Raw genomic sequence first — 12,250 nt, 5'->3', positions numbered from 1 at the left:
TTCATTTCACTTCACTAAAGATAGGAATGACTTCAACCACCAATGGGGGGCAAGATATAAGATAGAAGGTATGCTTAGTAGCTTATATTGGTTTTCCATCACACGTACATCAATCCATCTTTGTCTCGTAAGCATTGAAGTTGGTGCTTTTGCCCAACACCTTATAAAAATGTTGTCCATTTTCCATATATTTTTCTCTATAGAAATTGCAGTATTATAATAAATGCACTACAACTGTCACTGTGTATAAGAACATTGCTTCAAAAGATTATGCAAATTGCATACAGCTAGCTCTCATATATCCTTGTTTACCATCAGACACTTTTCCTTTCTTGCCTAATTTCTTTCATGGCCACCACCCAGATCCCACCTAAAAACTCAGCTTTCAAGCCTTACAACAAATCACCGACTGTAGAAAGTGAATTATCAAATAAGAGAGACTCTTCGGGCTGTCTTAAGATTGAAGATAGAGAGAATGGCAATGATACAAGGGAGAAACCAAGGTATGTTGAGTCCTCCCTCTTTAGCAGTTGCTTTACACAAGTGCTTCATGTGTGAACCACATGCTGGTTATTGTTCTTTCCCTTCTTTCCTTTGTTGTGACAAGGGGGGTGTGGTTATGATTCTCAATTCTATACTCTCTGCAGCTGGAAAAAAAAAATCTCTTTTTCCAGTCATCGGCATTGCCGCTTGTGAGTTTGATGATTCTTCAGAAGAAGAAGACTGCCCTTCCACCTTGACCTCGAACCCAAATCGTCGGACTCACACTTTACCAGATCTAAATCTTTCTCCTATGGAAGAAGAGGAAAATTACGACCTCTATAACGAAAAAAACTTGCATCGCATAGAAACACACTAAGTGACTGCCTAAGGTAAACTCGACTATGTAACTCCACCGTATAAACAGTAATTACCAAAAGTTCAAACATTGTCAGAAACAGTCTTCATTGATGCCACGCGGTAATAATGCATTGGGCTGTCGGCTTGTGAAAAATTTGAACTTTTCATGTCAGAATAGGAACCCACCCAGTAAAGCCATGTTTGCATGAACATAATTAGGGCTCAGAATTCTACTTCGGACCCGAACCAGACGGAACCACTGGATTTTGCACAAGTTAAGACAAGGCTTTTCACAGGCTTTTGGAGAATGAGATGGAGAATAAGGTATCAAAGCAACTGGAGACGATGCCATCTCACTTACGAAGATGAGTTTGTTCAATTTCTAACATCTAATCCCTAAAACTTATAATCTTTTTGATGTTTTCTTACAGGAATTTGGAGAATGAAAAGAACAAGAGGCAGGTGATCAAGAACATGGACAATAATGGCAATAACACAGCATCCGAAGCTCCATTGAGCATCGGTTCATTATCATCATTATCATCCTCATCATCCTCAACACTCTCTCCCTATAGCATTCAAGCTCAGAACCTAATGAGCAGTCCCATACTTTCAAGCACAATCTTAAGTAACACAGTTGCACCAAGGGGAGAAGAATTCTTGTTCGAGAAGATGTTGTACCAAAGTGACGTGAACAATCTCAATAGGCTTATCATCCCAAGAAAGTTTGCAGAAACATACTTTCCTTGCCTGAAGATTTCCAAATACAACTACAAGAAGGAGAACCTTGTGTTCTTGGATCACCAAAACATTGCATGGAATATGATATTCGAGTTCTGGGAATCTAGCCGAAGTTATGTACTCACTAAGGGGTGGAGGGCGTTTGTCAACCAGTACCAACTACGACCAAACTTTATGGTTCGTTTCTACCAGCCTAATAAGTACCTGGCTAAGAAGCACTATGGCATAGAATATGTCGTCCGGGTACCAATTAAGACGATTAGATTGTTTGGCCAAGATTGCCATTACTTGTGCCTTGATGAGATCAATGGTGGTGGTGGTGGCTACGGAAACAATGGCGACAATGCCAGTAGCAGCAATAGCAGCAGTGGCCAGAATAAGATTATTGGGCAAGGGCAGGCAGAAGGGGCAGCCATGGAAAAAGGCAAAGGTCTTTGATCCTTCTTTCTGGTTTCCTCCTTTTTGGTGAAAATTAGGGTTACTTAAGTATGAAGTGCGCAAAGGGAAGTGCATAAGCTTGATACACAATACACCGAACAATGTCTTTTTAAGTTAGGGTAGGGTTTAATATGAGTTTTAGACTTTAGTCATTTATATTTGATGGTTGTGGTTTGACTTAATAGTTTTTATATAAGAGGGTGGCTGTAGTAAACCCAACTTCTGGGAAACAAGTGGGTCGAATAAGGGTTGGATTTCTGCTTGGATTAACCTTTGATTTGGATATGTTTGATTCTATTGATTCAGCCAACATAATTGGTTTATTCAATTACTGAACTTTTTTCAGCATTCTGTTTTTCAATATCTTAATTGTTAGGAAAAAATATTGTGTCACCCCTAAATTTAAACTTTATAAGATGTCACCCCCTTGTATTCTAATCATATCGATGGCACCCTTGATACATGACGTTGTTAGTTTAGGATGGGAAAAGACCCTTTAGATTCCATTATATATGTCCATCTATATGACGACCCATTCCCTTTTGCTGAAAGCCCACAAAATTAAGTGGGATCCACCAAAGTTAGCATACAAAAGCATAAAATAGACGAAAAATATTTTTTTATAATTGTACAACATATATGCAAACATACCATATGTCTGACCTATATTATACAAGCATAGAGATCCCCAATGGAGTCGCCACTATGAGGGCATGCGCTTTTCGACACGATCATCGGGATGACGATTAAAGCAACGTGTCCTACCTCACCCATCTCTTTGGGGGAAGAGTTGGGATAGAGGGAGAACAAGATCAGAGTCACCACCTAGAATTAAGGTCTATGACTCACAACAAAATTGACTTCATGACTCATCCAATTGGGACGGGTCGAACCATTTGTCTAGATATGGGTCATCTTATAGTTCGATGAAGGTGTTAAGCACCTCAGCTTGCCTAATAGAAGCCATTCTCTTTCTTATTCTGATAAGTAAATCAATTTATTCCAAAATGGAAAAAAAAAAAAAAAATTATACTAAGGCAGCCTTTAAAACTCAAGGGCAGGACTCTAAGCCTCAGAGACTCCATACTCAAGGAGAGGAGATGCAACTAAAATGACAAACCAAAAAAATGAATGAAAGGAGAACAAAAGACATCCTCGAATCAGATCAACATGGAATTGCTCCTCTCAATCAATTTATGATGAATTCCCCATTTCTGAAGAAGAAGATGTTTCTGTGGGATTTCATCACATTAGGGATATCAACTTTGCACCAATCTTCAACGTCCACTCCTAATCCACCTTGCTTCAAAAAGGATGTCTGCTCCAAGTCTTCTAGAAAGTGAACACAAACTTAATAAATCTCTCCATATTTTTTTGGTAATAGAGAACTCAAAAAATAAGTGATCCCTATTCTCTATTCCTGCCCGACAGAAAATGCAATACGGAGAAGCCAAAACTTTGAGGTTACAAATCTAATCCTTTGTGGGGAGGCAGTATTCTCCCAAGCAATTGTTGAATATCTAGGAATATGGTTGGAGAACCATATCGACTCCGCCTAATCAACCTATGATGATAGGTTTCTAACAATGTTCTAGGCTGATTTCATACAAAATGACCCTGAAAACGAGGCCATCCAAATAATAAAGTCCTCCCTTGATACATTATATCTTCGATTACCATCCAGCTGCCCCAAAACCCAACACATTTCCATTTCCCATCAACTAGAATGGGTTGCACGAATGCCAATCTAAGCAGATCTTGCATCATAATTGATTCGGTCCCCATACCTGATGAGAAGAATCCATGAAAGTTGTCAAGGATCCAATCACATTAATATAGATAAGACACAATATATCGACCACAAGAGTCAACAACAAAGGAAAAGGAAATAAAAAATGCTATAAGAGAATAAGAAACTTAAAGCAAATAAGAACCTTAAGTCTAACAAACATGTATGAAATACAATGATATTGCATCCACTCTATAGAGTAATGCAATTAAGGTGATCTAACACCGATGAGGGCAAAACATAAGAAAAAGGTATGCTTAGATAGCTTAGTAACGTATACTAGTTTTCTCTCACACACACATCAATTCATCCTTTTTATTATGCATTTCCCCTATTGTTTGTAGAATGTTTCTTGTCTAGCCTACAGTGTAGTGAAATGAATCTCACTAGTGATTCTTCTATAAATAGTAAGAGAGGGATAGGCATCCACCAGTGTGCGGTAAGCCAATGGACAATCCCAATGGGTGCAGGATGGGATATCACATAGGAGGGACATGAGAATCATTGCAAAGGGGGAGAGAGAGAGTAGGCGCTAGTCGTGCACCCGTGTTGTGGTTATCCTTTTCCCATAATTAGTCCAGCGACAAACCTAGGACGTGTATAAGTTTGGAAGCTATAATAAAAAAGGGTATTTATAAGAACTGTAATGGTAGATTACTTTAATTTCATTATTCCATGTTTTGGATTAACTTAATTACATTGCTTCCACTGGAGGGACGAAACCTAATGGACTTTATCGATTAGGTTGGGCACACCGCCGGTGTACCATAAGCAAGCTCCCACTATGTCTCTGATGCAATCTCTCTCACGGGATTGCCCGAAGATCGGGAGAGTACTTGACTTTGTAGATAATACTAATTTCGGATAGAATGACCTTAGACCAGTAATTTGGAGATAACTCTCTGCTCCGATATCAAGTTGGGGTGATTAAAATTGAGAATTAGATATAAGAAGTATGGCTACAACTTTCATGAAATAGGAATTGTTGCGATTCTAAATGAAAAAGAGCTTGAAAGGGCTGCCAAGTTACTACATTTACACAGTCTAAATCTGAAAATAATTGCTTCAAAATTTCAACTCTTCTAGGTGGGATCTTTGTGAGTGCGTGACTTCAACTCTTTAAGGTTGAAGGCTCAGTTCTTCTAGGCTGACTGAAAGTCTAATATCTTCAAGGATGGGTGATACACAACATTGTTTCCTAAGAATAACTCTTCTAAGTTCATAAGAAGCTTGGAGCAACTTTGAAATTTTCTTTAATTCAATTGTGTCTCTATAACTCAAGATTTGTCCTCTTTATATAGGACAACAACCTTTAACCTCAGAGACTACAACCATCTTTTAGACTTTGAAGTTGTGACATAGACCAATCACAAAATACATAGGAAAATGAAAACTCAATAGAAAATCTAAAAATAGAAAAAGCAATTGAGGTCTTCCATTTGTTGAAGTCTCCCATGCCATGATTCAAGAGTTGAGGTCTTCCAATGCTTTGATGCAAGACCCAATACTTTGATTCTTGTTTCAAGATGAGTGGTGACTTCCAAGTAGGCTCTCTTTGTAGCTTTTAAGGGAAGTGAAGCTTCTTGACTTAGGGAAGAATAAGAGGAACTTAAAGGAATATCTTAGTGTGAGGGTAGCAGTCGGAGAATTTTCTGGCCCTCCCTCCTCTCTCTATGTATCTTTCTCTTTCGATGTGTGTCTCCATAGGCCCCGCACCACCCCATCACCATTCGGAGATATGTGGGGGCCTATTTCGCAGGGCTCCGCTCTCTCTCTCTCTTGAGAGGAGTGGTTCGAAGGTATACCCTCCTGGTTTGATGATGGTCTAACACGAGGGATTGGGATCATACAAAAAGGATTTGGAGTCACCACCTAGGACTATGAGCCTAGGACCCAAGGAGTAGGCCTAATTCCTAAGAAAAAGGCTCAGAAGTTGGTCTGGTCCAGAGAATAGGGTACGTGTCAGGTTTCAGAATTGGGAAGGTGTTAGGTACCCAACCTACCCCGTTCAACCGGTCTTCCTACTAAATGTTTGAGAACGAACATTTTTCATAATTATTTCTATATCGCAGGCATGGCTAAATTATGACACATATATACATTAAAAAAAGGTAATTACATATGTACACTAAAACAAGGTAAATAAAGAATCAAGGTCCAAGAGGGGTCCCTACCCCGGCTCATATTCTATTTGTAGACGACATTTTAATCTTCACCAATGCATCCATGAGGTATGTCAGAAATTTAAGAGAATTTTTGATTGAATATCAAGATTGTTCTGGTCAATGCATCAACTTAGAAAAAAGCAAACTCTTTATGAGAAAAATCTCAGCTGCTAGGAAGCAATGAATCTCTGATACTCTGGGTATTCCGGTATGTAATTTCCCTACAAGATATCTTGGGGTGAAAATTTTGAAGGGAAAAGTTAAGAAAGAGACCTTGTTGCTGATTATGGACAAGGTCAAGAGCAAATTGGTAGGCTGAAAAGGGAAACTGTTGTCCATGGCAAGGAGGGTGGAATTGGTGAAAACTATCATTGCAGGGATGCCTACCCACAGTTTCTCAGTGTACTGGTGGTCTTCTTCTCTCATTGTTATAATAGAGAGATGGATGAAGAATTTTTTTTGGACATGGGAGGTGGACACAGTGAGATCGATCACTGTTGAGTGGATTCCTTGTCCAAGCCCAAGGAGGAAGGGGTCTGGGTATAAGGAGGCTTAGAGATTCGAATAAGGCTATGCTCTGTAAACTTGTCTAGAGAATAAAGAAGGAGAAATCTATTGTTGCCTTGTTTCTCAGAGGCCATGTTGTCAATAAGGATGGTAGGACTCTTAAAAGTCGTTGCCCATCCTCGATTGCTTCAGTAATCAAAAGGATGTGGTCATACGTGGACGACAAGGAGAGGTGGATCATTAGGAATGGTCAGCTTGCTAATTTCTATAAAGATAAATGGTGGGGACAGCAATCCATTACGGAGATGATCAATCTTAATGATTTAGCTCTTTTTCTACTTCAATGAAAGTGGGAGATTTTATGAGAGACGGAGAATGGACTCTTCCTGAGGTAAGCTCTACCTGGCTTAAGCATATTTTTTTATCAAATTAGGGAGATAAAAATCCCAAGGGTGCAAATGGAGGATGCATGTGTTTGGTCCTTAACCAATGGGGAATTTTGTCACGGCCTCAGCCTGGAAAAATATCAAAAGGGAGTCGCTTAAGGTGCATTGGGCTTCTCTGATTTGGCAAAAAGATCTCCCTCCTAGGTTTTCTACCTTTAGATGGCGTCTAATTCATTACAAGCTTCCTACGAATGAAATGGTCAAAAGTAGAGGTGTCCTCTTCGCTTCTTGCTGTCATCTTTGTGGTATGATAGAAGAGAGCATTGAGCATATCTTCCTCCAATGTCCCTTTGATGTTTCTCTATAGGGAAAATTTCTTAAATGCTTTGGCATTTAGTGGAAGAACCAGCTGGCAATAGAGAGCTTCTTGCTATGGTGGAAGAGGAAAGCTAATATTCTCAACATTAAAAAGCAATGGAAGATGGTCTTTCTTATTATCTCTTATTATATTTGGTGGGAGAGAAACAAGAGGAGGCATGAATCAAAGGCAAGGACAACTGGGTTTATTTTTTAGAGTATCAGACAGGATCTTATTCTCCGTAGTGGTGGATCATGCAAAGAGGAGAGATCGGTTTCAAATGTTCTCTGTTGCAGAAATCTGGGCCTAGAAATCAAGGCTCCTAATACCGCTCCCCCCCTCGAAGTGCATTGTGTAAACTTGCCCCTAGATGGATGAATATAAATGTGGATGGCACCTCCCTGGGCAACCCTGGAAACGCAGGTGCTGGAGGTATGATGCTCAGGTTTGTGACTCCTTTAGCATTTTTCTAGGCATTAAGAAGATTTATAAGCTTGAGCTTGAGGCGGTTTTAGAAGGAATCTTAACGGTTATCACCCATAATGCTACGGGTAGTGTGTGGATTGAATCTGATTCAACGTCAGTGGTCTCTGTGATCTAGAAGAATCAGATTCCCTGGTCTGCTATTCAAAAGTGGATGTCAGCTCTGCATTTCTTGGAGTCTATTCCTTAGAAGATCTCTCATTGCTTTCGGGATGCAAACATTGTTGCAGACTATTTACCTAAGAAGGCTTCTAAGGCTATGGTTTCAGAGTACTCGGTAGCCTTCCCTAGTCATATTGTAGCTGAGCTTGAGAATGATGCTGTGAATAGGCACAAATTTAGATTCTGTTAAATCGCTCGCTTGCCTTCTCTGCTGATGGCCATGCTGAAGATGGAGTTTGCAAGTTGGTCTAGCGGTTTCAACCCTGTTCTTTTGTTTTTCCTTTTGATGTATTCCGTCTCATTTTAATAATATTATCCTTTTAGCAAAAAAAAAAAAAAGGTAAATAAAGAATCTACATTTTGCTAATTTTGGTGAATGATTATACCTAAGCTTAACCATTGTTTCGGGTTAAGAGAGGTGGGCCCCGGCTGGTGTGGATATGGACTTTCTCATAAATTCTCCTAGCTCAGGGGAAGGTGGTATTGACCTTCAACTTCCTTTCTTTAGAGAAACTGACTGTGGTGATCTTTCTGCTATTTGGATAGAGGTTTAGCTAGGGAAGAGTGGTTCCCAAGCTAGTTGTCAGGTAGAATTTTGGCAGAGATTCGGCTAGGGAAAAGCTAGTTCCTGGACTAGTATTTTGGCAAAGCTTCAGCTAGGAAAATGTGATAAAAGGGTAAGATTTTAGTGGCACTTCAACAGAGCTTTGGCTAGGGAAAGGCTACTAGAAGGCCAAGGCTTAGGCGGTACTTCGACAGAGTTTCGGCTTAGGAAAAGTCTCCTGGAAGGCTAAGGTTTTGGTGGCACTTCGGCAAGGCTTTGGCTAGGGAAGGTCTATTGGAAGGCTAAGGCTTAGACGGCACTTCAAAATTTGATTAGACCATGGTTCTAATAACTAGCATCCCAACATGGATCCCACAAGTCCAAACATCAAAAGAAGGGCCAAACAAGCTAAGGAAAGGGGCTAAAGGGGGTGCTATACTAGGCAAGGGAGGGGCTAGTGGGGTGCCATGCTAGGCAAGAGAGGGGGCCAACAAGGGCGAGAGGGATGAGAGTACCTCACCTAAGGGAGGGGGAATGGGTATGCCAACCAAGTGTGATTTTGGAAGGGGAATGGGGGTGTATTTATAGGTTTTAGGGACCAATGGGGTAAAAAAATCAGATTTTTCAACCAATAGGGCGTGGGGGCATAGGTACCCTAGTGAAGGTGCGGAGTACGCCGAGGGGTCAGCACATGGGGCAAGGCCGCGAGCTTGAACGGGGTGCGCGGGCGCAGGGCCGCCAGGTGTGTCGACAGGGATGTGAGGTTGTTTGGAGGGGATGTGAGGGAATATTCCACCGAATATTCTATAATGGAATATTCCACAGAATATTCTATAAGGGAATATTCCACAGAATATTCTATAAGGGAATATTCCACAAAATATTCTCAGATTCTGATTTGGTGGGTTCAGATGGGTTCTATCTTCCGGGAATGATTGCGGGAGATCCGACGGTCATATTTTGACATACCATATATTGTTGGAATCGTGACTTCGAGAACTATCAATCCAAATGATTACTTTGGATCAAATTCTTTTATATATGTGATGTCATAATTGGACCCCCTCTTTTCTTCAACCTAAAGGCTTCTAGGGTTTCTAGGATTTTCGGGTATGAAGGGAGTGTGTTGGGGTAGGGCTATCTCAGTCAATTACCTTGCTTTTGATTGGAAGTGAAGAGTTGCATCAATGATCCATGAGTCATCATAGTCGGGGGAGGGTGACAAAATTGTGTGTCTACACTTAGGGACTCCCAATGGTGGATTTGTCCAAGAATGTTTGGGCCAACTTCTTTGGTGTTTTTTGATGGTTTGGTCCACAATGTTGTTGGTTCTTGGTCATGCCTTGGTCAAGGGCCAAATGTGGTTCTAGGCTTGGGCCTTGATACGAGTAGATCTCGTAAAGGCTTAATTGTTGGGCTTGGATACAATTGGGCTGCATCACTCTCTCTTTTTCCTTTTGAAATAACCCCCCATATCCTTGAAATATGATACCCATCCTGCATCCCAATGGTGTCGCCCACATGCTTACTACACACGAGCAATATACCCATCCCTCTCCCATTAATTATATAAACACCACTAGTAAGATTCATTTCACTGCACTTTAGGCTAGACGAGAAAAACTTCAACAACCAATAGGGAAAGACATAAGAAAGACAGAATGCTTAGTAATGTGTATTGGTTTCTATCATACGAACATCAATTCATCTATGTCACGTAAGCATTGAAGATCGTGCTTCTACTCAACACCTTATATAATTTTTTTCCATTTTCCATATAGTTTCTACTGGGGAAACTGCAATATTATAATAAATGCACTACAGTTGTCACTACGTATAAGTACGTTACTTCTAGATACTACGCATATTGAATACAGCTAGGTCTCCTTGTTTACCCACTGAGACTCTTTTCCATTCTTTCCAAGTCTCTAGCTTTCATGGCCACCACTCAGATCCCATAAAAAGAACTCAGCTTTCAAAGCTTGAAACAAATTTCCGATTAGAGAAAGTGAGTCATCAGATGCAAAGGGTTTATCAAGAGAAATGAAAGAAGAGGTAGCAACTCAAAAATGTGAACTGATCACAAAAGAAAGTGGGTCCTCAGGCTGCCTTAAGAATGAAGGTGGAGAGAATGGAAATGAAAAAGTGAAAAATCCAGGTATGTTGAGTTCTCCCTCTTTAGCAGTTGTTTTGCATGAGTGTTTTATGCGACTGACTAACTAACTAAGGTGATGCTTGTATGGGAACAAAAAGCTTAGGCCCACCAATATGCTTATGTACATATATATAGGTTTTTAATAACTAATAATCATGGTGAAAATTAAGAAATTATTTTATTTTGGGAGTGGATTTCTCACAGTACAGGGAAATTTTTCGCACTACCATAACAATGGCAGCGAAAAACGGTATATCCAAATACGGCCAACATGATCAAGAAATTATTTACTTACAAAGTGGATTTCCCAAGATACAGGGTAATTTTCTGCAAAAAAAAAATAGTATATCCAAATGCAGCTGACATAATCAAGGAAAACAATAATTGACATTAAAAAAATCCACATGAGGAAAGAACAAACAATCAAAATGGCTAACAACAAAGACAACAACACTGGAACCAAAGCTACATTAATCACTGGATGATCCTTACCTAATTCCTTAAATAACCTAATTTAAATTATGGAAAAATAACATTATCAGTATGGCGTTCCCTACACCCAACCACATGACGCTGCGAGAAGACCATGGTGTCCTCTTCCCTCATGCACTAAAGATGCTCTCAGATACCGGCTTAGGAGCTATAGGGAAGGATAAAGTTCCCCTACGCTTTAAATTAACTAGTTTTAGTCCCAAAATTTGGTCCATTGGTCCATAAAACTAGTTACAAACCAATCGAACTGCGTGGTCTAGCCAGTTAAGCCAAGTTTGGCCACATCTACTTAGGAAGATGAGTATGTTCAATTCAAGTTCTAACTTTTAATCCCTAAAACCTATACTCTATTTGATATTTTCTTATAGGAATTTGGAGAATGACAATAGCAGAAAGCAGGAGATCGAGAACACGAACAGTAATGGTAACAACACAGCAACCAAAGCTTCACAAAGTACCGGTTCATTATCATTCTCATCTTCAACAATCTCTCCATCTAGCATGAAGAACAAAATCAAATGAGCAACCACATCCCTTCAAGCACAATCTCGAGTAACACAAATGCACCAAGGTTAACAGAATTCTTGTTCGAGAAGATGGTATTCCAAAGCAACATGAACAATCTCAATAGGCTTCTCATCCCAAGAATGTTTGCAGAGACATATTTTCCTTGCCTAAAGATTGCCAAAGACAAGTACAAGAAAGAGACCCTCGTGTTCTTTGATCACCAGAACATTGCATGGGATATGAAATATGAGTTTTGGGAATCTAACCAGACCTATGTGCTCACTAAGGGGTGGAGGGCTTTTGTCAACCAGTACCAACTGCAATCCAACTTTATGGTTCGTTTCTACCAACTTGACCAGTTCCTAGAGAAGAAGCTTTATTGCATCCAATATGTCGTCCAGGTGCCGACTAAGACTATTAGATTGTTTGGCCAAGATTGCCATTACTTGTGCCTTGATGAGATCAATGACCACAATTCAACCAATGTCAGTGGTGGCTAGGGAAACAATGGCGACAATGGCAGTAATTAATAGCAGTGGCGGCAGGGGCCAGAATAAGATTATTGGGCAAGGGGAGGAAAAAGAGGTGGCCATGAAAGAAGGAACAAACATTGGTTGAATTGCCCAATAATCTTATTCTGACCCCTGCTGCCATTGCTATTACTGCCATTGTCGCCATTGTTT

The 12,250-nt window shown here is 40.1% G+C and overlaps 1 protein-coding gene and 1 long non-coding RNA gene across 2 annotated transcripts; one reads left to right on the top strand and one right to left on the bottom strand.

Annotated features, from left to right (window-relative positions):
• Positions 1 to 266: 266 nt before the first annotated feature.
• Positions 267 to 2,367, top strand: LOC122080338 (B3 domain-containing protein Os04g0581400-like). The gene is made up of 2 exons (XM_042647290.1): positions 267 to 503; positions 1,272 to 2,367. The coding sequence occupies exons 1-2, from the start codon at positions 349 to 351 to the stop codon at positions 2,017 to 2,019; spliced, it is 903 nt and encodes a 300-aa protein (XP_042503224.1). The 5' UTR covers positions 267 to 348; the 3' UTR covers positions 2,020 to 2,367.
• A 606-nt stretch (positions 2,368 to 2,973) lies between these two features.
• Positions 2,974 to 8,950, bottom strand: LOC122080392. The gene is made up of 2 exons (XR_006140701.1): positions 8,256 to 8,950; positions 2,974 to 3,806 (listed from the first exon to the last, which is right to left on the bottom strand). It is a non-coding gene; the product is annotated as an uncharacterized LOC122080392 (long non-coding RNA).
• Between the last annotated feature and the right edge of the window lie 3,300 nt (positions 8,951 to 12,250).

This window comes from Macadamia integrifolia, chromosome 5 (assembly GCF_013358625.1).
Source record: "Macadamia integrifolia cultivar HAES 741 chromosome 5, SCU_Mint_v3, whole genome shotgun sequence".
In the NCBI taxonomy this organism is placed as follows: domain Eukaryota; kingdom Viridiplantae; phylum Streptophyta; class Magnoliopsida; order Proteales; family Proteaceae; genus Macadamia; species Macadamia integrifolia.
This window is presented reverse-complemented; position numbering and strand designations above follow the sequence as displayed.

What these genes read in the sequence shown, in the direction of transcription:
- LOC122080338 (XM_042647290.1), top strand. Translation starts at nt 349, where the DNA reads ATGGCCACCACCCAGATCCCACCTAAAAACTCAGCTTTCAAGCCTTAC. An exon ending in GATACAAGGGAGAAACCAAG is followed by an intron (nt 504 to 1,271) that starts GTATGTTGAGTC and finishes GTTTTCTTACAG; the next exon opens with GAATTTGGAGAATGAAAAGA.